Genomic DNA, 25,534 nt, shown 5'->3' with positions numbered 1-25,534 from the left:
CTCTGCCACTCGATCTTATCCTCTCTTGAGACCCTGCCTTTTTCTGGGCTCAGAGCCCTGCCTGGCTAGGGCCCCAGGGCTGGGATGTGCCCAGGACATTGGAAGGTGTGGGATGCTGTATGAATACAGCCAGGTGTGCTGGTGGCTTGATGGCTTTGTCTAAGGAGGCATTTATGGTCTCTGGCCGCTGGTTTTGGTCTGTCAAGGTTGCATGCGAGGGAGTCTGGGCTAGATGTCCAAGGCCAGGATTGGGTCTCCCCTCTGTACTTAGCCTTCTCCTCCCAGCTTGAATTTTCCCCTAAGTACAATGAGTGGGGTGTGGATTTGATGATCATTTCCAAGATTGCAGCTTTAAAAACAAACAAAAAAAGCAATAAAATCCTATCTAATCATTCTCCCTTCTCATCTTGGGTGCTAGAGAAATACATAATTATTTGGTTATTAGTCCAAGACAGTGGTTTTCAAATTGAACTCTTTAGATCCCAAAGGTACTGACTGGGGAGGCACCTCTGGCAGCGGATGGGGTGCTGTGGGATGTGGAAGGGGGATGCCAGGTTAAATGGTTCTGGGCTTCTCATACCCACTTCAACCAGAGCATGATCATGGTGAAGAGAGCCCTTGGGCTTGCCTGCAGCTGGACCTCGGCTGGGTATTTATATTCCCTGAGCCTGCGCTTCTTCATTCATGCAATGAGGTTAAAAGAGATCTCCACCTCCTAAGCCTATTGGTGAGGATTAACTAACACAATGCGCCCTGAGAGCTTAGCATGGTGCTGGTATGTAATACACACTCATGAGATGCTAGGCACTATTATCTTTCCTCTATTTGATGTATTAGACTTTTGGGTAAAATTTCTCTTGAAAACCAAGTTTTCTCAAGAATATTTGAAAACCACAGATCTAAAGCCAACTTAATTTATAAAGTTAACAGGCACTCATTCCAAATCCTGTAATGGAATCTGGCATTGAATTTTGGCTTGCCTGCTATTTTGGGTTAACCCTGAGCCAACCCCCCATCCCTCTATGTGTAGGGGTAACAGAGGGATGTGCAATGTGGGAGCTGCCAGCTTTGGAGTAGCTGGGGCCCTCTCTGACCCCTGTGTGGAGACGCTGAGCTAGGGGTGCTGGGCGCCCTGGGGAAAGCAGACTTCCTGGTTCCAATTTGGGGGATGTGGGGATAGAGACCAGAGACACCGGTGGGTTGTGGCCCAGGTAACCAGAGGAGAAGGAAGTAGAGAGAAAAGCTGCCCTGGTCTGCTTGGCTCTTGGATGTGGCCCTGGTAGAGGCTGGGCAAGGGGTCAGGAGAGGCCTCCATCAGGCTGGTTCTTGGGAAGAAATGCTAATTAGCTCTTTTAGGGCAAGGCCAGGAGGCAGAAGCTGCCAGATGGCAAGGACAGCTCACAGCATGGTGGGGCTCTGGGGGCCACTGCAGGCTTTCCAGTGGGCACAGCTGAACAAAGCGTCACTGCTTCCTGTGGCGCAGGACAGACTTCTCAGGGTGGCCTGGGTGTGGAAGAAGGCAGCTCAAAGGCAACTCCTGGCCCAACCATCTCTTTGTAGCTCAGCCTCCTTCACTCCCTTGGATGGAGGACAGAAGAAGTCCTGTTGGAAGATAAGAATAACCTGGGGGCCTGGCCCAGGATTTGGGGCGCCTGGCCTGCTATGTCTTGCTCCCGGAAGGAGTGTGGGGAGAACGGCGGAGCTGGGGGTCCAGGTGCATTTTCAGTACGATTGAAACTGGATCGCAAGTCAAGAAGCCATGGGTTCGAGTGTGGGCCCTACTGTTCTCCCCCTGGGTGACCCAGGCCAGCGATTCTGTTGCCTCTTCCAGGGGAGCACAGCAGTTCTTTGCAGGGGGCTGGTGAGAGGGTCACACTAGAAGGGCCTGGTGGAGCCACATCACAGGCTCCTTTCACTGTCTCACCTTCAGCCCAGTGGGGAGGCACACGTTCCTCCTACCGCTGGGCAGCTGGAGACAAACCCCATTTCATCCGGGGCTTAACTGAAGAGGCAGTGATTGGCTCCAGCACTGCAGGAATGGCAGAGATGTGAAGCTATATTATACTTTATGGGCCTTGGAGGGCTTTTCAAGGCTAATTTTGACCATACTGTTTCTATCATCCTTGCTAACCTTAGAACCATGCTTCCACATGTGATTCTAAGAGATGCGGTTTCTACTTTTGGTGAAAGAGGGAGATTTCTACTTTCAGTGAAAGTCCCTTTAAATCAAACTAAAGTACTGATCAATACAAGATTATTAGCATCATCGTTTGTGACTCAGGGAAGTTAAGTCTTTCTATCACCAAGAAGCAACGTCCCCCTCCCGGCCACCCCAGGCCTGGACTTCTAGGAGGAGGGCCGACTGCTCATTCCCCTCAGCCCCACTCACTGCCCCTGTTGGTGTCCCATTGTGCATCGTGACCTCTCTCCCCATGTCCCATCCTGTCACTGTGCGTCCGAATCTGATGCAGTCTCTGCTCTGTGTTTCCTCCTCGTGTCCCGCCTGGAACCTCCTGGCCCCTGCGCGGCTCCTCGGGTTTCTGCTGACAGCTGAGCTGTGTGGGGCCTGGCCCCTTCCCCATTCTGTGCCTGGCCTGGCTCCAGCCAGGGAGGGAGGACAACCAGGGGAGAGGGGAGGGGAGTGGAGGAAAGAGGGGAAGAAGGAAGAGAGAGAGGAGGAGGAGAGGAGAGGGAAGAGGAAAGGAGAAGAGAAGAGAGGAAGAAAAGAGAGGGGAGGGGAGGAGAGGAGAGAAAAGAGGAAAAGAAGGAAGAGAGGAAGGAGGAGGAGTTGAGGAGAGGGAAGAGGAAGGGAGCGGAGAAGAGAGGAAGAAAAGAAGGAGGAGGGGGAGGAGAGGAGAGGACAGGAGAAGAAAGGAGAGGAAGAGGACAAGAAGGAAGAGAGGAAGGAGGCAGAGGAGAGGAGAGGGAAGAGGAGGGGAAAGAAGAGTGGAAGAAAAGAGGGAGGAGGAGAGGAGAGGAGAGGAAGGAAGAGAAGAAGGAGGAGAGGGGAGGGCGAGGGAACGGAGTAAAAGAGAGAGGAGGGGAGGGGAAGAGAAGAGAGAAAGAAAAGAGGAAGGAGGAGAGAGGGAAGGAGACAGGGGAAGAGAGGAAGAAAAGAGGAAGGAGGAGAGGAAGGAGAGGAGGGAGGAGAGGGGAAGGGAATCGGGGAGATGAGGGGCTGACTGCAGGCTGCTGACTGTGGAAGCCACACCATCCAGCCCAGCTGGGGAAAATGCAGGGTCTGTGAGCATTTATGCCCCTGTGAGCACACGGGCATTGGAAGTGCCCGGTGAGCCACCCCATCCCTTCTGTGGAGGCCCCGGATGGAAGGCACAGGGCCTTGAGTTCAAAGGCCACTCCTGGCCCAACCATCACTTTGTAGCTCAGCCTCCTTCACTCCCTTGGATGGAGGCGGGAAGAAGTGCTATTGGAAGATGAGAATAACCTGGGGGCCTGGCCCAGGATTTTGGGGAGCTCACTGGATCTTGGAGTCAGAAACCCAGAATTAGACCTGAGACCCTCAAGGCATATCCAGTGCCTCCCATGGCAAAGGCCTGCCCTGTGGGCTCCTCGAGTCCCTTCTTTCCAGCAGGGAGAGGGGCCTCCTGGCCTCTCTGGTATAAGGGCATCTAGAATAGGATGAGCCTTTGGAGAGGGTCTGACTGTGGGTGCCTGGAGACCTGGACAGAGGAAGAGCCTGAACGCAGGGCCTGGGTTCTAGCCTCAGCTCTGCTAGTGGCTTGCCGCGAGGCCTTGTGCAGGCCACTGCACCTCTCTGGGCCTCAGTTTCTCATCTGTGCAATGCAAGGGTCTGTCTTCTCCTACCATCTTCTGTGAATGGGAGTCTTTAAGACTCCTGGCTTGGAGAGCTGAGGGAAGGAGAAGGTAGTTTACGTTTGTCCCCCTCTCCTTCTCTTGGTACCGTAGGCAATACAGGGGATGCTACAAATCCCCAAAATGCTAGTGTAAGCTGAATGGCAGGGCCAAAAGACTCAAGTTCTAGACTCAGCTCCACTTCTGGCTGAGCCTCAGTTTCTCCATCAGCATAAAGGGGTGGAATAGGCCAGCCACCAGGAGGTTGTGAATGCAAGCTGGATTGCAAAGGCTACTTAGAGGACTGGCTCCCATGCTTGGCCCTGCTTTGGCATCACCTGCAGATATTTAAAATGGAGATGCTCAGGCCGCACCCCAGACCTAGTTATCAAACTCCTCAGAGGGGACCTGATTCTGTTTATTGTAACAAGTTTCCCAAGTGACTGTGACAGTCAATTGGGAATGAGGTCCTCCTAGCCGAGATGCACGGGGAGCCTAGGAGAAGACATTGGGCCTCACTTCCAGGCCTGAGCACCCTTTGTCCTTCAAGAGCATTGGATTCTGGAGGCCTCCAGTGACTGGCTTCCAGAGCCAGGATTGGCTTTTGCCATCAGAGTTAGGCAGGGTGGGTAGCCCTGGTCCCAGGGAGGCTTGGCCATGAGCTTGGCTGTTAGATCGCTAGACCCAGGCAGTGTGCATGAGGACTCAGAGCTTCAGGCCGAGGACTGGCCCCGCCAGGTCAACTGTTGCTGGTGGCCTTGACTCCTTGTCCCGATGCCAAGCCGACAAAGGACTACAGAGGATGACCCCGAGGCCCATCCTCCTCCCGAACCTCCCCTGTCGTTCCTCTGCTCCCTGCCGTTTTCACGCTGTGTCTTTTCCTGTCCCATCTCTTCTCCTTGTTTTTCCAGAAAAGAAAGTCCAGTTCCAGCGTTCAGTTAATGGTGAGTGTCTGCCGTCTCCTAACGCCGGTAAATGCTGGGCCTCGAACCCTTGCTCCTGCCTCCCTCCTGCAGGCTGCACTGGGAACCTGGGGCGGGGAGAGGGTGCTCAGGGCGTGCTTGGTACGTGTGCCTTGTGTGACAATATGTGTGTTGTGTGTGTGTGTTGTTTGCGTGTTTCTGTTGACACCTCCAACTCCACGGCCCAGACCAGCAGGCTGACAGCAGACCTGAGATCCTCCTCGGGTATGAAGGTGGATCTGAACCCAGTCCTATGTCCAGACCTTGGCTTCTCGCTTCTCCCTGCCCCTCTGCTCTAGAATTCATCTCAGGCTTGGTTTGTGCCAATCGCGGCGAGGGTGGGGCTTGGTTTGGCCAAAGTAGTAGGTGCCACAGAGGCCCCTCTTGAGCTGGTGTAAGGCTACCAGGCCCGCCGGTGGCAGGGGAGCCACCAGCCCTGCCTCTGTCTAGGGTCCAGTGGTGGCATGGTGGCCCACCTCCCTCTTCTGGTTCCATCGCTGTCTCACTCAGTCGTGTGGTTTTTCTCCCCTCTGAAGAGCCCACCGTCTCTCACACTGGGCCTCCCTCTCTCTCTCTTCCTCCCCTGCCAGTGTATGTTCCTCCCCACTCTGCGGCCGCCATGGTGTCTCTCTGCTCCTCCACACCCCTTCTTCACCCCCTCGAGCAGAAAGGACCCAGGACCCCCCTCAGTCCTTCCAGAAAGGCCAGGGTTCTCTTTGCAGCCATCCCTTTCCCCCACCCGGCCCCTGGCCACCTGCTCAGCTGGGCCCTCCCCGTCTTGAGGCGGGAGAATCTGACAGGGTTTTCAGGACAGCATCTGGAAGGCAGAGCCTGTGAGGCTCACAGAAACCAGCCGCGTCACCAGGCAGCCAGGGCCTGGCCATGCCTCGTCCCGCTCCCAGGCAGGCCTCACCATCTCCTGTATTCTCTTTGGCAGGAATCCTCAGAGAGCACCAACACCACCATCGAGGATGAAGACACCAAAGGTAGGGAGGGGCCTTCAGTGTCGGGACCCCTTAGACTTCTGGAACCAGCTCTGAGCAGACCTCTTTTTCCTGACAGCTCCCACGTGCCAACCTCATTTCTTGTTCATCTACAGAGAGCTTCGCTCTGGTGCCTTATAAACTGGGCACACTGGGAGGCATCATTCCCATGGGGGGCGGGGGGTGGTACTGGAACTACTGCTGGTACGTAGATAGGTTTTCTTATTTTATTTATTTTTATTTTATTTTTTTGAGATGACGTCTCGCTCTGTCGCCGAGGCTGGAGTGCAGTGGCACGATCTCGGCTCACTGCAACCTCTGCCTCCCAGGTTCAAGCGATCCTCCTGCCTCAGCCTCCCAAGTAGCTGGGATGACAGATGCCTGCCACCACACCTGGCTAATTTTTTGTATTTTTAGTAGAGATGGGGTTTCACCATGTTGGCCAGGCTGGTCTCAAACTGTTGACCCCAGGTGATCCTCCCGCCTCGGCCTCCCAAAGTGCTGGGATTACAGGCATGAGCCACTGCACCTGGCCAGTTTTCTTATGTTAGAGGATATATATTATATGTGTATTAGAGAAAAATTTAACATATTCAAGTCATAAGTGTTTGGTAATGGTATACATGTTCCTTTTGAAATAAGTGTTTTTGAGTTTTTTTGAAAACTGAATTGATTTTAAAAACAGTAATAACTGTAAAGGAAGGGAGAGCAAAAATCCAGAAAGCTCCAGTGGCTGGAGTATGGGAAACGCTGCCTAAGACCCACCAAAGATGCTGGCGCCACTGGAGCTAGTGGCCAGCAGTCCTCAAAAGCTCTCAGGTGGGGGAAGCAAAGCATCAGGTAATTGATTGGATTGTGAGTAAGGATAAAACAAAAATAGTAATAAGGGCCATCATTTATGGAATGCTTGCTGTGTGCTAGCCCCGGTCTCAGCACCTTATCTGGACTGACTTCCTGGAGTGTCACTATAGCCCATGAAGTAGGTGCTGCTGTGAACCTCATTCTACAGCTGAGGAAACAGAGGACAGAGAGGCCGGGTATGTTGGCCTGTACTCTGTTGTCCCGTGGCTCACAAGGATGTGGCTAGGGTTTGAACTCAGGCAGTCGGATTCTAGAGCTTGGCTGGTAACTGCCACTCGGAAGGCCTTGGTGGTGGAAAGTGCCCTTGGAGCTTGGAGGAAGGGGCAGGGATTGCTGACTTCTGCCCTGGGGACACCAAATCCTCCAAGTGTTAGCAGCCAGACCTCCTCCTTCCCCAGGACAGGGAGCTCAGTGTTTCACACACTCAGGTGTGTAGCAGAGATGCCTGGTGGTGGTGGTAGTAGGGGGGGGTCTCTGAAATATAAAAAAAGGCCGTTGACCTGGAGGGAACTCAGCAGTACCAGTTTAGATATTTTGCCTTAGAATACAGAGATGGGAAAAAGAGCATTGTATTACGTAGGAAACATTTTTGTAAAATTGTGATTCAGGCTTTAAGGCAGTTTTGACGCACCACATACCAAGGCTGCCTCCTGACGCTGCCAGGATGCCTGGAAGATGAGACCCACCCCGTGTGTGTCCCTTCCTGGTCATTCCCAACCTGGGCGGTGGTGGGTACTCTATCACCACAACCTGACCCTACAGCAAATCCATCTTCTGTGATGGCACCAGGGACAACTTATAAAAATACATTATCTTGAACTACTCAGGAGGCTGAGGCAGGAGGATCACTGGAGGCCAGGAGTTTAAGGCTGCAGTGACCTATGATGGTGTCTGTGAATAGCCACTACACTCCAGCCTGGGCAACATAGCAAGACCCTGTCTCTTAAAAAAAAATGAATGAATGAACGAATGAGAAAATACACTATCTTGAAGAATTCCCTGGTAGGGTCAAGTCAGCATTCTAGTTTCACAAAAGTCCAGTGTTCTAACCACATTCCCAGCCCTGCCCTGTGAATTATGACCCCAGGGGCATGTGGCAGGCCAAGAAATGGTGCTTCTAAGCTGTTCCCCTTATTTGAGGCTAGCTGCCCAATGATAAGAGTTGGGCCCTGGGATGTTGAGGAGACTGGATAGATATAGCCACATAATCCTGGCCTCAGAACAGGCAGGGACCGTGGAGGTAATCTGGCTCTGTCTTCTCCACTGGAGTCCATTTGCTGAATGACCTCAGACAACTTACTCAACCTCTCTGAGCTTCAGTTTCCTTCACAGTAAAGAGATAATGAAAATAGTACCAACCTCAGAGGATTGCTGTGCAGATGAAATGAGAAGATGCATATGAAGTGCACATATAGTGTTTGGCCCAGAGAAGCTATTTAATCAATCTCAATTTCTTTTTTCAAACTGGAGTTCGTGGTTGAATGACGGGAAGCCAGGTGACATTTTCTTGGAGCACCAATTTTACTCAAAGATTATTTTAAGACAAATTTAAATGTTAGAGAGAGAAATATTTGGAATACAATACCAAATCTGTATGCACTATTAATGTAAATTAGGAGCCATCAAGGACGTTTTTTCTCTTGGGGTAATGGCTTTGGGCTGCATCCCTGAGGTCTCACATTTGCCGTCATTATCCTCTGCTTTAGAGCGATCAGGATGGGGCAATTTGCAAAGTCTTGAATTTTGGCTCACTTTCCAGATTTTCCCCCTTTCCAGAGGGAAATTTGAGGCCTAGGGAGGAGAAAGGGCACATATGGCTTATTAATGGTAGGACTGGGACCCTGTTTCCTGCCTCAGTTTCCCCAAATGTAAAAAACCCCAAAAGCCACGTCTGATGGAAGAAACGGTCAGCCAGGAGCTTCTCCCCGTGTTTGGCAGGAAAGAGGAGTCCTTGTGCCTCCCCCAGCCTCTCCCGGCCTCAGAGAAAATTTCCAGGGAACCGTTTTCTGGTGTTAATTTGTTAAGTCTTCTTACTAAGTGAGAATAACAGCTGGTGGGGTGGACTCTGACCTGACATTAAAGTTAATTAGAAATGTCATCCTCCAGGGAACATAGTCCCCTGAGGAGAGAAAGAGACATTAATATTTCAAAGCCCCTCTGGCTCACTGCACAGGCCTCTTGCCCTCCGAGCTGCCTGGGGCTCTGCTTCCTTCCCACTCCCCCATCCCTCCTGATTCGCTCCTTGAAAAATTAATTTCCTCTCCAACTAAAGAGCTACCTCTGCCTCGGGCAGAGACATTCTGGGAAATATCAGTCAGGAATGCTGATCCCGTCTCAGTCTTACCATGCTGTATGATCTTGAGAGAGTGTCTTAACCTCTCTGGGGTTTGGGCTTTCCCATCTGTAGGGGAGCATTCCCGGATTGTCTGGGTGAACAGCTGGCAGATGAGAAAGGCCAGCGGTTGCTACTAAGCAGCTGCTGAATGAACACAGCAGTGGGGCTGCTGAGGGCATGGTAGAGGCCCAGAATCAGAGTGGACTTTCCAGATGTAAGAAGCACCAGGCCCCCAGATCTTCTGTCCCACAGAACAAAGCTAGGGAGATTCCTGCCCACTAGGCTTTATTGTTGGTAACTTGGTGTCCCAAGTAGCTGGAGACACAGCCAAGTCAGGCACTGTCTCAGGCTACATTAATAGAGGTATAATATCCAGAATTGGGGAGGGGATAGAGAGTGCTACCCCAGACATGATATTCTGCATTATTCAGGCCACACCTGATATTGTGTGCGCGTACTCAGAGAGGTATCTAGACAGCTCCAGGACTCTCAAGGATTAATGGCCAGCTTGAGTCAGTACCACAACCTGGAGGCCTTCAGCTCTGAGAAGAGAAGACTAGGCATAGAGGCTGGGGAAGCAGGTGTTCACTTCAGGGCCCCAGAAGGCAGAAAGAAGACAAGAACTGTATCTAGCGGGTTTCGGAAGGACAGATTTCAACTTGAAAGGAGAAGGAAGTGAAAATAGCCAGGGCAGTCCAACATTGCAGCCAGCTTCCGGGCGGGCCACAAGCCCTGGGTTCCAACCAGAGCTACACCCCCTCATATCAGGCTGCTGGGAAATATCCCTGCCCTGACTAGAGACTCCAGGATGTCCTCAGGAGGAAGTTCCAATTCAGAGATTCCCAGATGATAATAACCACACTCTCATTTCCCAAGAGCCAGGCACTGTGCTAACTTCTTTACATAATGCAGCATCCTTTACATAAGTGCTTTGATCTAAAGGACTCGGGACAGCAACTGGCTCTCTGTGAGGACCATGTACATGTTAGCTATTTCTATTGACATATTCTTAACTCAATCCTTAGAACAACTCTACAAGGTAAGTACTATTAGTATCTTCATTATACATATAGGGAAACTGAGGCACTGGGAGTTCCCTTGTCCAAGGGAACAGCTATTAAGTAAGTGGCATAGCCAGAATCCAAAGCCAGGGACTTTGGCTCCAGAATCCATGACCTCAGCCACTGTGCTAGACTCTCTGAGATGGCAGGGAGAAGCAGACCTCAGGAAACAGGCATTGAGCACAGGCTCCTGGAACGGTGAGCCAGAAGGGTCTTAAAGTCCATGCAGAGAAGGCAAGGAGAGTGACTCAGGTCTCACATCAGGAGCACGTGGGTTTGCTCTGGTTGTCACCCCTGATTCCATGTGGGAGTGGCAAGAAAGAGGTAGCTCTGGACTGGGCACAGTGGCTCACACCTGTAATCCCAGCACTTTGAGGCCAAGGCGGGCAGATCACCTGAGGTCAGGAGCTCGTGACCAGCCTGGCCAACACGGTGAAACCTCGTCTCCACTACAAATACAAAAATTAGCTGGGCGTGGTGGTGCATGCCTGTAATCCCAGCTACTCAGGAGGCTGAGGCAGGAGAATCGCTTGAACCCACGAGGGGGAGGTTGCAGTGAGCTGTGATCACACCACTGCACTCCTGCCTGGGCAATGCAGAGAGACCCCATCTCAAAAAAAATGAAAAACAAAAAACAAACAAACAAAAACACGAACAAACAAAAGAGGTGACTGGCTGGGCTAGGCTTCTTCCCATACTCAGTCTCCAGCTTCTGGGAAGGAGGGCACAGGTGATCAGGAAGCCAGGTTCTGGGTCTCCTAGGGACAGTGGCTACCAGGCAACTTGGGCAAGTCCAAGGGGCAGGATGAAGATAGCAGTCCAGACTCTGGTTTGGTCCCATTCACTCATTCATTCATTCACTCAACACGTATGTATAGAGTGCTGCCTCTGCCCCAGCCCCAGGAAAGTCCCCAGAGAGAGAGGTGCAGCAACACCTGTGTGACCCAGTGGCACTCATGGTCTAAAAATGGACTCATTCCCAGCCCAGGTGATTCTGACTGGAGCCAGGAGAGAGAAGGGAATTAGCTGTTCACAGTGGTGGCTGACGTTGAATGATCACTGCTACATCTACCATGTGCCAGGGGCGGTGCTGGGTGTAGTGTGGGAGAATGTGATGGGCTTTAGAGCTGCAAACTCTGATTAGGGTCCCAGCTCCACTGGAGCTAATTATTTAGCTTCTTTCACCTTCAGTTTGCTCATCTGTGACGTGGAAATAAAGTTGTGCTGTGAGGCTCTGGAACTTGGTAGACTAAGCACATAGCACATGGCCTGGTACACTTATTCATTCATTCAGTGATAAAGGCCTATGGGGCCAAGCCTGTTCCAGGCTCCAGGACGCAGTGAGCAAGGGATGTCACAGCCCAGCCCCCATGAGCTCATCTATGAGCTGGGGCATAGATAAAGCATTTGGGCAAAACAATTGCGTGAGGTTAGTGTCAGGACAGACAGTGAGCTGGGGCCTCAGGGGCCTATGGAAAAGGCCCTGGGTGAGGAGCCAGGCTCTCCACCTGGTATGTGCCATGTCCTTGGGCAAATCACAACCCCCTCACTGGGCCTCAGTTTCCCTAAAGTTTGATAAGGAGGCTCTGGCCTCCAAGGGTTCTTCTAGCCTGGATGTTCTATGATTCTGTGTCCTCTGGGCCTGAGGTGTGCTCCTGTGTGGGGTGGCGTGGTGTGGGCAACTGGTGAGGACAGGGCTGGTGAGGGCCTCTGCTAGGCTTGGGCTCCCTCCCAGGCTTCCAGACTGAGAAATGCTGAGGCCAGGCCTGAGCTTGCAATCCTGGCAATGTGTTCATCTATTCACCTGAGACAACTCCAGTGGACCAATGAGCTGACCAGGTTTAAAGCCAAGCTTAAGCCTGTGGAAGGAAGGAAAGGGGCCTGCCTCTGGGAGACAGAGCAAGGCTTCTGTTAGGCTCTGCCAGGAGCCAGGACACCTGGCTTCAAATTCCTCCATCACTGAGGCTCAGTCACCTTGTATGTGAATTGGGAGGAAGCTGACCTTGCCTACCTCCCAGGGTATTAGTGAAGAGCAGAGAGGCAACCCCTGGCAGGGGCCTAGGGAGGCAGGGCATGGTCGCACTTATGAGGCGCACCCACTATGTGCCAGGCTTTGGCCAATGCTTTGTGTACATCACATCACCCCACCCTCATAACAACCCTCGGAGAACACTATCATCTCCATTTCACAGACCTTCAAACCACCTTGTGGCCCGCAGTTGCACAGCTTGAGGACCTGGACAGTCATTTAAATAAACATCTGTCTAAGCTGAAGCTTGGATTCTGCTCACTATGTATTTGGCTCTGAATGAATGAGAGGTGGTGGTGTCCTCATTTTACAGATGGGAAAACTGAGGCTCAGAACATCACACATCTAATAAGACGGCCATCTAACTCCACCAGAAAGACCAGCTGTTTGTGGTGTTTCAGTGGCAGATAGGGGAGGGCCAGGTCTCAGCAAATGGGATTCATTATGCCTAGAAAGTTCTGGACAGCTCAGTGCCTAATTCCTATCGGCACCCAAATAGAGCAAGAAGCTCATCTAGGCTCAAGGGATGCGTATACCCTAAGATTTTTCTTAGTGGTGCTGGTTTTGGCCATAAGAAAGCCCCTGGCTCATGGCTATCAGTGACAGTGCCACAGTTGATCCTGTTTTGATTTACATGGCAAAGCAAAGGTGGTAGGAATAAGTATTTGGGAGCCAAGACCTGGATTTACATCAGGCGTAGAGTCAGAATGTCCACCATGTATTAGAGGCAAAGACCGCCAACAGAGACGCTGGCTCTGGCCTTTGTAGTTGAGGAATTTTCACACCTTTTTTTTTTTTTTTTTTTTTTGCCTTTCTGGGCCTCAGTTTCTTCTGTGAAATGGGGGTGATGATGCCTAGCCCCCAGCAGCAATGCGAGGATAAATGAGATCATCTGCATGAGGTCTTCAGGTCCCAGCACAGAGTCTGGCACATGATAAGGACTCAAGAAATGGTAGTTGGTGCTTCATTACCATCACTATTATTATTATTATTATTATTATTATTTCTGTGTCCCCTTCTGCCTTACAGTGCGGAAACAGGAAATTATAAAAGTGACAGAGCAGCTGATTGAAGCCATAAGCAATGGAGATTTTGAGTCCTACACGTGAGTCAGCTGGGCTCATTCTGCATGTCCTGCCTGGATTGTTGTTCAGGGGGTACCAATGGCTAACTTTGGGGGTCCTTGTCTCCGATCCTCATCCACTCACTTTGCATGTGCTGTGAATCGGGCTGAACTCATATTTCTATTTTGCATCCGGACTTGATGCTTCTATTGAGCTTTCTGTTCGCGACATTGCTCTATATGTCAGTCCTCCTCCTCCTCCTATCCTTCCTCCTCCTCACATCTTGTTCCCTGGGAGGAACTCCAACAAAACTCCCTTGCTTCCCCAAGGAAAGAGGGGGTGGACAGTATCACAGCATGGGCCTCCTCAGGAGATGAGCTGGGAAGGTGGGAAGGGAGGCACGTTCCCTTCATTCCTGCCCAGTAGGCCTGAGTGCTCACCCTAGACTCCCTTGGACCTCTGACCTCAGATGGGCAGGAGCAAGCAGGATCCACAGGGCACGTCCCTTCAGTGAGCAGGCATGAGCAGAAGTAATTCTAAGCAGAATCTGAACTCCTCTGAGAAATAAGGCAGCTTGCACAAAAATAACATAAAATGAGACATCCCATACACACCTGGACTTGCCTTTGGAGGGGCAGCTGTGTGTGCATGGGCTGAGCCAGAGCACCCTGTGCTGCTCACTCACACCTTTCCTGGCCTGGCCCAGAAACAAACTTCACTTGGGCCCTCAGCTGGCCCCCGGGAGAGCAAATATTTTGGGCTTAGTCCTCAATATTTTGGCCAGTGCTGACAAGGCCTGGGCCTAGAGACCAGACATAAGCTTTTTGGAGGACAAAGACTGCCAGCCAAGGTAGAGTTATTTTTGCCTGTTGGGTTAAATTGAGTTGGGCATAACCTGGCTGGGGTTTGCTCCTTGGGCAGCCTGTTCCTGATTTCCAATGTGCCCAGAGCTGAAGTTTGCCTCTCAAAGGCTTGGCATACCAGGTGCATTCTTTTTCCCCCCCCCTTTTTTTTTTTTTTTGAGATGGAGTCTCACTCTGTCACCCAGACTATAGTGCAGTGGCACGATCTCGGCTCACTGCAACCTCCGTCTCCCGGGTTCAAGTGATTCTCCTGCCTCAGCCTCCTGAGTAGCTGGGATTACAAGTGCACGCCACCATGCCCAGCTAATTTTTGTATTTTTAGTAGAGACGGGGTTTCACCGTGTTGGTCAGGCTGGTCTCAAACTCCTGGCTTCATGATCCACCCACCTCAGCCTCCCAAAGTGCTGGGATTACAGGCGTCAGCCACCGAGCCCGCCCGGCCTGCAAGGTGCATTCTAATTGTGGGAGAGTTTTCAGCAGCAGCAGGTGGCAAAGCCCCCTAGAAGGTCACTGGCTCCCTCTGGAAGAACAAGGGGCTTAGAAGATGCATGCGTGGAACTGAGGGTGATGTGTACATATGTGTATACATGCACTTGTACACATGTGTGCACGTTTAAAACTGTGCACAAGGAGGGTGCGCAGGTGTGTGTGCATGTATATACCTGAGTGTTGCATAAAAGCATGGAAATAGGCTGTTAAGCTGGTCTTGCAGCCAGTTCTAGAAAGAATGGACTTGGAATGTATCATGCCAGTGGCTCTGGAAGGACACAGCCAGGGAGTGAAGGAAAGACACGTGGCCCCTGTGGTCCCCAAGCTCCTCAGTGGCACTTCTGGGGGTCCTGGGGAACCCCTCCCACCTATGTGATGTCACCTCCTCTGACATCTGCAGCCTGCTCTAGGTTCTGACCCCTTGTCATGACCTCTGGGGTCCAGGATGCCCTGTGTAATCTTGAACATGTTCCTTCATCTCTCTGAGCCTCAGTTTCCCCATATGTACAATGGAGTTGGGGCAGATGGTCTCCAAGTCCCTTCACTCTAGGAGGCAGGAACACCCAGGTGCCTCCAGGGTTGGGGCTTCTTCAGTGGGGGCGCTCAGTCTCCCACATGTCCAGACCCCCACGCTTGGGGGTTTCTGGAGCTGGAAGGATCCTGGGCATCCCGTTTGGTCTGAGCACAGTCCCCCAGCCCCTGGCTTAAGCCATCTGGAGAATTTGGGGTCATGAGTAGAGAAGCAAGTTGTCTGGGGTCACCCAAACAGACAGGACAGAGCAGGGACAGTGCACCCTGTGAATGCTTTCTCCAGCTCAGACGGTGCTGGGCCTGACACCTTCTCCTGGGTGTCTCCAATTCTACCCTGGGTTGGGAGCTTTGCTTGTCCTGGGACATTTCCTGCCCCTGGCTTCATTGCTATTGTCACAGGGGTCCATGTTATACCACAAAAGATCCCACAGACCTGGAGTTGGGAAAGACAGCTTGTTCCCTTCCCCTGCCTGGCTGTCAGGATCTCCCAGAAGACTAAGACCTGGAAGGGAATAACAGCTGAAAATACACAGCCTCCGTCATGCCCTGTGCTTCTCCTCCCAGATATTACCTCATCTAATGCTATTTTTCTCATCTTACAGAAGAGGAAACTGAGGCTCACAGCCAAGGCTGCTGTTAACAATAGGGCACCTTTGTTCAAATTAGAAAACTCGTCCCTTCCAGGTATATACCTGGCTTGATGAGCAGAAGTCACTTTTGTGTGAAGGAAAAGGAAGTGTCCCCCATCCCGACCCCACAGGAAGACAAATTAGAAAAAGCCCCCTCTGGATCCACTGCCCTGAACCAGGGAGTACAATTTGGAGAGTAGAGAGCAAGCTGAATTTCCTCCCCACCAGCACCTTTAGTGCACTGCACAGCCCTGCACACCATTCATGGTGCTCTTGCTTAAAGGGATTAAGCCACTTGCTTGGGGCCTCACAGCCATTGGCAGAGCCAGGGCCTGAACCCAGGCTTCCCGGATCTAGATGGCACCAACCAGTCAGTGATATCCCATACTTTATAACTTGCAAGCCCCTGGCCCCTTCCCATCTACTAACTTCAATGATCCTGTGAGGTAGGTGCAATCATTCCTATTTCACAGGCTCACCCTCCAAGGGTCCAATGAGAAGCCGCCCCAGTCCCTCTTCCCTCTGGCTTCTTTCCCCCAGGAAGATGTGCGACCCTGGCATGACAGCCTTCGAACCTGAGGCCCTGGGGAACCTGGTTGAGGGCCTGGACTTCCATCGATTCTATTTTGAAAACCGTGAGCAATTCCTTCTCTCTGTGGTGCCTGTTGTCTGCTCTCGTTCCATGTCCTGCTGGATGGCACAGCAGGGTGACGGGCAGGGCCCCAGGGGCGGCTCAGGAGCCAGCGAAGAGGAAGCTCCCGTGTGGACTGGGGTTGGTACCCTCTTGGTTCCCTCTCCTAACCCTGGCCCATCGACTACCAGCTGCCCCTCCTGTGGTTGAAGATGGGGCAGGCGAGGTCCCAGAGACCAGGAACACACAGGACAAGCCCTCCCAGGCCTCTCCTGCCCATGACCCTGGGAGGGGCCTGGGGAGGGCCTTGATTCCCATATTATAGATAAGGGAGGCTTCCCACTGGCACACACACCCGAGTTACAGTCATCTTGATGCCTGGGGCCATCCCAGCTGCCCAGCTGGTCACAAGCTGGCTGGTGGGTTGTTACGCAAGTGCCCTCTGTGGGTGGGCAGTTTGGGAAAGAGGAGGACAGAGAGCTCACACTGCTGTGCCCCTGCCTGTTTGTCTAGGTCTCTGTCCTGCATGTCTGTCCTTCCTGGGCCTCTCCTTTGCAGGAGAGACCTTGGCAGCTTTGCAACCAGGAGCTTCAGGGGGTTGAGGCTGGGGCTGACCCAGGGTGCTTTCTGCCTGTGTCTGTCTTTCCCTAGGCCGGGGGTCAGATAGGGATGAACCAAAACGCACACAGGTTAGAATCAGGCAGCTTAGGACAGGGAGGAAGGACCTAAGAAGTGGTATATTCAGGGTCCCCCAAATCAAGGGCGTGTACCACTGAGGCTACACAGTGATTTAGGGTGTATGTGGGCACCACTTAAAACAGCATGAGTTTACACAGCGAGAGAGCTCTTTCCTTCTTAATTCTCTCTCAATACTCTGGCTCCATCAGGGGGAAAGACTCTGCTGGGTGCTAGCCTGTTTTCAACACCTCTCTGCCACTTTGTAATTTCCCTCTTTATCAAAGAGAAAGCAAATCTCAGGCTCAGATCCCTTTCAGGCAGGAGCATGGTGCAAGGATTATGTAACTTTCTTTCATTTTCACAGGCCTTATTATTAGAACTTTATTCATGATACTGATTGTTCATCAATGACTATGTCCATAAGTTTTCTTTTAAAATAAATCTATAGCCGGGCGCGGTGGCTCACGCATGTAATCCCAGCACTTTGGGAGGCTGAGGTGGGCAGATCACTTGAGGTCAGGAGTTTGAGACCAGCCTGGCCAATGTGGTGAAACCCCATCTCTACTAAAAATACAAAAATTAGCTGGCCATGGTGGTGGGTGCCTGTAATCCCAGCTGCTCGGGAGGCTGAGGCTGCAGTGAGCCAAGTTCGCACCACTGCAATCCAGCCTGGGCGACGGAGCAAGATTCAATCTCCACAAAAAAAAAAAACCAAAAAACAAAAAACCTATAGAAATTAGTAAAGTCAATCAATTCAGGAAAATCCCCCCCCTTTTTTTTGACTGAGTCTCACTCTTGCCCAGGCTGGAGTGCAGTGGCACGATCTTGGCTCACTGCAACCTCCACCTCCTGGGTTCAAGCAATTCTCCTGCCTCAGCCTCCTGAGTAGCTGGGATTACAGGTGCCCGCCACCACACCTGGCTAATTTTTATATTTTTGGTGGAGACGGGGTTTCACCATGTTGACCAGGCTGGTCTCAAGCTCCAGACCTCAGGTGATCTGCCTGCCTCGGCCTCCCAAAGTGCTGGGATTACAGGTGTTAGCCACCAAGCCCACCCCAGGAAATACTTTAATGAAGTACGTACAGTGGCACTTGTGAATGGCAAAAATAACAAAGAAGGTACTTCAGTGACTGAAGTAGGATCTAGTCCAGCTCTTCATCATACAGAGGGGAAACTGAGACTCAGAGAGAAGTGACTTGTCTAAAGGAACCCAGGAAGCCGGTGGCAGAACCTAGACCTGACTCACCCCAGTGCCCTTTCCCTTCCCTGTAGCACCTGCTGTATCTGCACATTAGCAAACCCCACTGGGACTGACACTCCTACCCTGGCTTGCACCCTCTCTGACTGAACTTTATAGAGTACAGAGGCCAAGGACACCCTCCAAAAAGTTGTGAAGAAGAAAACAACATCTTCCTTTAATAAATCAAATGAATTCTCCAAGGCTAACAAGGAAGATTGAATTCTCGGCCGGGTGCGGTGGCTCACGCCTGTAATCCCAGGACTTTGGGAGGTTGAGGTTGGGAGGATCACCTGAGGTCAGGAGTTCAAGACCAGTCTGGCCAACATGGTGAAACCCCATCTTTACTAAAAATACAAAAATTAGCCAGGTATGGTGGTGCACACCTGTAATCTCAGCTACTTGGGAGGCTGAGGTACGAGAATCACTTGAACCTGGGAGGCACAAGTTTCAGTAAGCTGAGATCATGCCACTGCACTCCAGCCTGGGCAACAGAGCAAGACTCCATCTAAAATAATAATAATAATAATAATAATTGAATTCTCATGCAAGGAGAGGTAGCTGGACCCCATACGTCCCTATCACCCTGGAGCTCCCTCACTGATCACGGTAGCCACCATCCTACTGTCTGTCCTCTGGGGGCACTGGTCCCCCAGTGTGAACTTACAATCCCCACAAAGCAGGGACCAGGCTAAGGCCCAACTGTAAAGGCTCAGGGATGGCAAAATTGAAATAATCACAAAGAGGAAGCCATGCAGCCCTTGGCCTCCCTCTATGCAGCGGGCCCCATCTTAGTGCTGGCCCCCAGACTCCAGGCTTAAACATCTGCTCACCTCCAAGGCCGAACCCACAAGGGCAGACCCAGAGCAAGTGCTCACTCCCGGCCAAGTTCCACCCTCCAGGGCCCTATTTTTTCCTGTCGAGGACTTGGTTCTCTCCCACCCTATGCACAGGGGTAGATATTGGAAGCCGCCTATCTTTTCAAAAGACACCACGTCAGGTGACGTTTCTTTACAAATGCCTCCTAGGACTCCAGCCCTTGCTGACTGCAGCAAGGCCCAGTGCCCCCAGCAATGCTAAGCTCTGTTTGTCCCTTCTGGGATTGTTCTAGATTGTTCCAATGCAGTCTCACTTGGAAACTGACTTTTTTTTTTTTTTAATTTTATCTATCCATTGTCTCTCTCTCTCTCTCTCTCTCTCTCACTCACTCTCACTCTCACTCTCTCACTTTCTCTCTCTCTGTCTCTCTCTCTCTCTCCCTACCTACCAGGTTATGAGACTGGCTATTTTTTTGTATTTTTTGTAGAGACTGGGTTTCACCTTTTTGCCCAGGCTGTTCTCAAACTCCTGGGCTCACGCAATCCATCTGCCTCAGTCTCCTAAACTGTTGGAATTACAGGAGTGAGTCACCGCTCCCGGCCAAAACTGACTTCTTTTAGATTCCACTACGTTTTTTTCAGGAATTAGCCCAGCTTGGGACGAGTCAGATTGCTTCTCTGGACCTGAGTTTGCATATCTGTGGAATGGATATGTTGGTCTTGTATGCCTCCAGCCCTGAATGCTGTCAGGGACGCTTATAGAGCCCTTCTCAGATTCTATAGTTGGGCTGCTGGGTGACCTCTGACCTCTGAGGTCACTCCCAAGTCTATGATGCTGAAACCCTACATTCTGTATGTCTGAGAGCCCAAATTCAAAGTCTGTTATTCTATGGTGCCTAAGACTTGGTGATTTTAAGTCCTTATTCAAAGCCTGGGTGTAGCATGCTTCTGATACTTAGGGGATGGGTGTTATTGGATATTTTCTGTAATCCTGAAAAAAAAAAGACATTTTACATTTTTCAGGAAATAAGTGGCTCACAAACCTGGCTTGGCACCAGGATCAAGTGGTAGGGAAGGAGAAGGGAGATTTTTAATATTAGAGATTCTTGAACTGGGCTCTCTAAGGGTGGGGCTGGGGAAGCTGTGTTTTAAGTCAGCACCTCACATGATTCAGACCTATATTCGGGCTACACAAAGGGAAGGGCTCCTCTCAAGCCCAAGATACAGATCACCACTGTCCAACCCCTCCCTGGGTCATTGTCTTTCTATGCTTTCATTTCCTATCTTGAGGAAAACATCGAGTTTCTAGAATTAATTATAATAATAGTCCTGGTGATGCCTCATGTTTCATCTGGTGGAAGCTGGTGTCAGGGACTTTGTCAGCCCCATCATGATTCCAAGAGCTATGCATCTCTCCCTAACGCTGGAAAGCCCCATGACCTCACCCCATGACCACCAATACCATCCTTATCATTTCAAGGTTCTAAGATTCTACAATTTTCATATTCCTCCACGTTTCCACAATTCTGTATATCTACAGTAGAAGTAGATGATATACTTCAGACAGGCCCACGGGCCGTGTCTGAACTGTAGATATGTTTCACTTGGCTTGCATGATGTTTTAAATTTGAATTAGATGCCAATACTAAAAAATGAAGAGTTTTCATATAAAAATTCAGATTTCCAGATTCTCTTGAGAAACGAGGCACGTCAACACTGCCTCGTTTTTCAAGTGAGTGAGTGGTCTCACTCACATGGCAACCACCAGGGAAGCTGTGTGCAGGATGCCCTCTTTAGGTGGGACAAGACATTCTATTCGCCACAGTCCCCATCACTCCCTATCGCCTCCCTGACCCAGAGGCAAAGGGTCAGTTGTCATTTAGCATCTTATACCCAGCTCAGCCCCCGTTGTTTATGTTCCTGCCTGGTACCTGGGGAGATCCGGATTTGAGACTGTGCTCACAGCTCTTCTGGTTCTATGATCCTCTAGGCTTATTCCATGTGGCTAACGGTCATGATTCAAACATTCCATTTTCTCATGTTTGATGAATTCTGCATGTCTGAACTCCACTGTATCTAAACTAGGATGTGATGTCCTCATCATCTAGAAGTTCTACCTTGATCCCAGGTAGCTGAGTCCTGCCACACAGGCCCCTTCCCTGCAAATGAGGCAGGCAGGGTGCCTCCATTGAGAGGGCTGCTGGGAGTGGAGAAAGTGAAGAAAGTGAGACAGGAGGCCCCCAGTTGCATCTCCTCTGCCCCTCCCATCCCCGCCTCCAGTGTGGTCCCGGAACAGCAAGCCCGTGCACACCACCATCCTGAATCCCCACATCCACCTGATGGGCGACGAGTCAGCCTGCATCGCCTACATCCGCATCACGCAGTACCTGGACGCTGGCGGCATCCCACGCACCGCCCAGTCGGAGGAGACCCGCGTCTGGCACCGCCGGGACGGCAAATGGCAGATCGTCCACTTCCACAGATCTGGGGCGCCCTCCGTCCTGCCCCAGTAAGAATCCCTCCTTCCTGCCTCCCAGGGTAATGTAAAGGATGGGAGTGTTGCCCTGGAGGGGGTTACGTCGGGGAAGCTGCTGCCTTCAGCTCTGAAAGGCTGCAGAGTGGGGTGGGAAGACCCCAAGAAGGGGGCCAGGCCTGCAGGTCTGGGGGGAAGAGCTGGGCAGGAGCCACCGGGGACTGCTTGGACTCCATCTAAAGCGGCAGGGTGGGTGGGTTGCCCAAGCAGGAAACACCATGCCCTGAGAAGCACCCCGTGTGTGTCTTACAGCTGAGGGACCAGGCTGGGGTCGCTGCGTTGCTGTGCCGCAGAGATCCACTCTGTCCGTGGAATGGAGCTGCTGGTTCTCCCAGGTGGATTTTGCTGGAATTCTCCCATGTCATCACCCCACCACCGTCACTTCTGTACCTGCATCAAGAAAACCTGCTTGTTCACAAAAGTCATCGCAACTTCAGAGCGAACGGCCACATCTCCCCACCTCTCACCCCCACCCTCTCCCCTGCCAGGCTGGGGCTTCCTCAGGCATGGGTGTCCACAGCACTGGCCCCCTCTCCCCAGCCTCAGCTGCTGTCCGCCTGGCCTGTCTTGGGCTGTAGGCTAGAATGCCCGGGCTGTGTGCCCACCAGGGGCTGGGGAGAAGGAGGGGTGGCATGATGAGGAAGGCGGCATCCGTCCGTCCCTCTCCCAGACCTCTCCTCTTCCAGTGTCCCCGGGGAAGGGCAGATGACACTCCCTTCCCCCTAAGCCAACCGCACTGAAGGAGTGGGGAGAAGAGCATACGCCAGGAGCCTCCTGCCTCAAAGTGCCCCCCTAAGTCTTCTTCCTCCTGTGCTGACCTCAGGGTGGTCTGACCCTTCCCTCGGTGTGGGGGATGTGGCCCTCTCAGGTGCCCCTACTTGCTTTCTGCTTCCTTCTGGTGAAGTCCACCTCCAACATTAACCTGCCCACCCCACTCCCGTCATCCCTGGAGAATTCCAGCTTTGTCATATCTCAGAGAGGGAATCTAATTGTTTTTGGGGGGCAAAAGAAAGCAACGTTTAGGTATCACTTCTACTTGGACCGCATGCCTTTTTATAGCCAAATTTCTGTGTATTTCGTAAATGGATTTCGCGTTAATGGATATTTATGTAATAACTAGACTTCTCAGATTATTGTGAGAAGGGTCAGGTTGGAAGGGGTGTAGGAAGAGGGGTGAGGGGTTGTTTTTTTCTGTTCTAGTTTTTTTTTTTTTTTTTTTTTGTCATCTCTGAGGTGGACCTTGTCACCTGTGGTTATTGGGGCCAAGGCGGACTCAGCTCCGGGGAGAAGGGCCTCTCTGCCATTTCGGTCCCAAGGTGAGCTGACACAGGCGTTCCTTTTGGGACTGTGGAAGCATCAGATGCCAGCACTGACTCAGGAACAGCAAGTCAGGGCAGAGAGGAGGAGGGAGGCTGTCAGGATGGAAATATCTGGACTTTTCTTTGCTTCCCTCGCAAACTGGGGTCTTCTCTACCGAACTTCCCAGGATTTCATCTCACCATATCTGTGTGCCGCCCCCAGCACCCCCCACCCACCTCTGGGGGGCCCGTGAGCGTGTGTCTTCATTGCCTCTCTCCCCTTGGCGTCTGATGACCACAGCGAAGCACTGGGAATTTCTACTCTTCATGCCTCATCCTGCAGCCTCGGGTTCGCATTCTCTCTTTCTTTTCCTCTTTCCCTCTTTCCCTGGGATTGACTCTGAGTGGAATACCTTGGCACATCCACTAGGATCTACTGTCTGCACTGTTTTCTTTGCATGACTTTATACGCAGTAAGTATGTTGAAAACAAACAAAAAGAAGAAAACACTCAACAAAACCAATCTACATGTTTTGGACTAAAAAAAAAAATAGAGGTTGTATTCTCAGTGTCCGACTCGGAATTATGTTGCTGCCTCTCTGTGCTTTTGGCCTCTGTGTGGCCGTGTTTTGCCAGCATGAGATACTGTCCCCTCTGGAGGATTTTAGGGGAGGAAGAGCCACGTCCCCAGGGATTGGAGGAGGCTCCGGTACCCTCGACCCTCCTGGGTGTTGGTTGGAGCAGAACTGGTGAGGATGTTTGACCCGAGATTTTCTGAGCTCTCCCCAGTCACCAGCTGTCTGCTGGGTTCTTTTCTCAAGTCCTGCTGCCCAGGCCCAGGTGAGACAGGCAGCGCCAGGTCTGCAGGCCAGGAGAGATGCTGCCCAGGCCTCCCGGTTTCCAAGCTGGTCCATCACTGGCCTCTGTCCTTGGCAGAGACCTTGCTGCCCAGGCCCAGGGGCAGGCTCTTGGCCTGCCCCAGACCCAGAGGACTTCCCAGTAAGGCCCAGTGATCCCATTATCCCAGGGGCAAAACCACCTGTCCCCCTTTTGAGCTGCCAGTTCCCTACAGCCATCCCCAGTCAAGGGTGAGGGTGTGGCCTTCACCAGGGGCTGCTGTAATTACCGAGCAAGGTCTGAGCTCTTCTTCAGCCTCAGTTTCCTCATTGGTTAAAAGGGTTCTTTGTTCCCATCCAGCCGATGAAGGAGCAAATGTCTAGCTATGTGAAGCCTAATTTACCTGCAGGAACTGGCAGGCATAGTCACTGGCTGGACTCCTGTTTACTTCTAGACCTGGTCAGGCTCCATCCCCTCCCCCACCTGCCCCTGATTCCCCTCTTCGGTGCCTGTCAACTGCTTTTCAGCAGTGGACTGCAGGGGAAAGAGCAGTGATTTGGGGTGAGTAGGCTTCAATTCCCAGCTCTGACCAGACTTGCTGTGTGACCTTGGGCAAGTTCCTTTCCCTCTTTGGAGCTTGGTTTCCCTGCCAGAGGAAACTGAGCTGGAGGAGCCTGAGGTCCTGCCTTTCATTGGCTGACACACCTCCTGTCCACTGTGTCACTCTCCAAGTGCCAGAGAAGTGGAGGCAGATCGCTACCCCAGGCTGAGATGGCCCCCACTGTGAAGGCCACGCCTGTGGGTGGGCAGCCACCTGGTGCCACCACAGGGCACCAGGGATGATCCTGATGTGGCAGGCAGGGGAGACTCAGAAAAATCTGCCCAGCGCCTACCCTCACCAGACAAACTCTGTGCTCCTCCAAAACATCCTTTAGATGCAAAAATAATGATAATAATAATAAATAAAAATCCAAACCCAAGTCAAAACCTTGGCTCCAGCATGAAAACACGTTTACAGGAAAGTGTTCTCCTGGGTTTGTGCCCACCATGGTGCGAATCCTGACCCAAGGCCTCCTGTCTCCCTTCAAAGGGAGACCCTTTTGGGGGATGAGTTTGCCAGACTCCCCGTGCTGGTTTCTTTGTTACTATTTGTTTGGGGTTTTGTTTTAGTTCTTTTTTTTTTTTCTTTTCTTTTTTAAAAATATGTGGCTGTGAACTTGAATGAACACTGCTCAAACTTTCTGCTATTGGGGGTGGGTGGGATGGGAAGAAGGGGCGTTTGTTTTATTCTTGGTGTTTTCAGTGCAATAAATAGCTACAAACTTCTGTGCACTCTGTGTGTCCCTGTCTTGGTCAAGCCCCTGAGCTGGGAGGTTTTTGTTAGTTTCCAGTTCTAGATCTGCCCCATGGCAAAATAAAAGTCCTGGTCTTCATTCTGATTGGACCAACTGTGGTCACATGCTCAAGGCTGAGCCAGTCACTGTGGGATTATGCCTGGACCACATGCCCCACCTGTAGAGCCAGGGATGGGGTCAGCTTTCTCCCAGGCACATGGGGTACCCTCAACAAGAGCAAAGGGGTGGCTATGGGTTGCCTGAGCAGCCAAGAGCTAAAGCCTCTCTTGGGCCCTGGGGCAAGGTTCTTCTCCTCTGGGCCTCAGTTTCCCTGTACAATGTGGAGGTTATTCCACAAGTCCCCCACCCATTCTCTTCCCTTAGCCCAGCCTCACAGATGAGTGCTCAGGACTCACCACGCCAGAGAGTGCTTTAAAGAATGGGGAAGGGGAGGAAGGGTCTCTTTACCCATAAACATATGTCTGGACCTAGTGCCTGGGACACTTTGGTCCTTGGAGCCTGAGCTGCTGGCTTCTGGCAGGGCAG

General features: G+C 51.7%; 1 protein-coding gene across 6 annotated transcripts in view; it reads left to right on the top strand.

Moving 5' to 3' along the window:
- The window catches only part of CAMK2A (calcium/calmodulin dependent protein kinase II alpha), a 70,445-nt gene extending 45,465 nt beyond the window's left edge, over positions 1-24,980 (top strand). For 2 of the 6 annotated variants that reach the window (XM_016954037.3, XM_024356777.2), the window contains exons 14-17: positions 5,713-5,761; positions 13,074-13,149; positions 16,161-16,255; positions 21,267-21,499. In XM_016954037.3, the coding sequence (XP_016809526.1) occupies positions 5,713-5,761; positions 13,074-13,149; positions 16,161-16,255; positions 21,267-21,499 (453 nt within the window). Of the gene's footprint in view, positions 1-4,724; positions 4,758-5,712; positions 5,762-13,073; positions 13,150-16,160; positions 16,256-21,266; positions 21,500-21,771 lie in introns of those variants that run through there. The other 4 variants (XM_016954035.4, XM_016954036.4, XM_016954038.4 and 1 more) reach the window with 4 other exon arrangements.
- The last annotated feature ends 554 nt before the right edge of the window (positions 24,981-25,534 follow it).

The sequence above is a fragment of the Pan troglodytes genome, chromosome 4, assembly GCF_028858775.2.
Source record: "Pan troglodytes isolate AG18354 chromosome 4, NHGRI_mPanTro3-v2.0_pri, whole genome shotgun sequence".
NCBI lineage: Eukaryota > Metazoa > Chordata > Mammalia > Primates > Hominidae > Pan > Pan troglodytes.
Note: the sequence above shows the minus strand (reverse complement) of the source record. Positions and strands in the feature narration are given on the sequence as shown.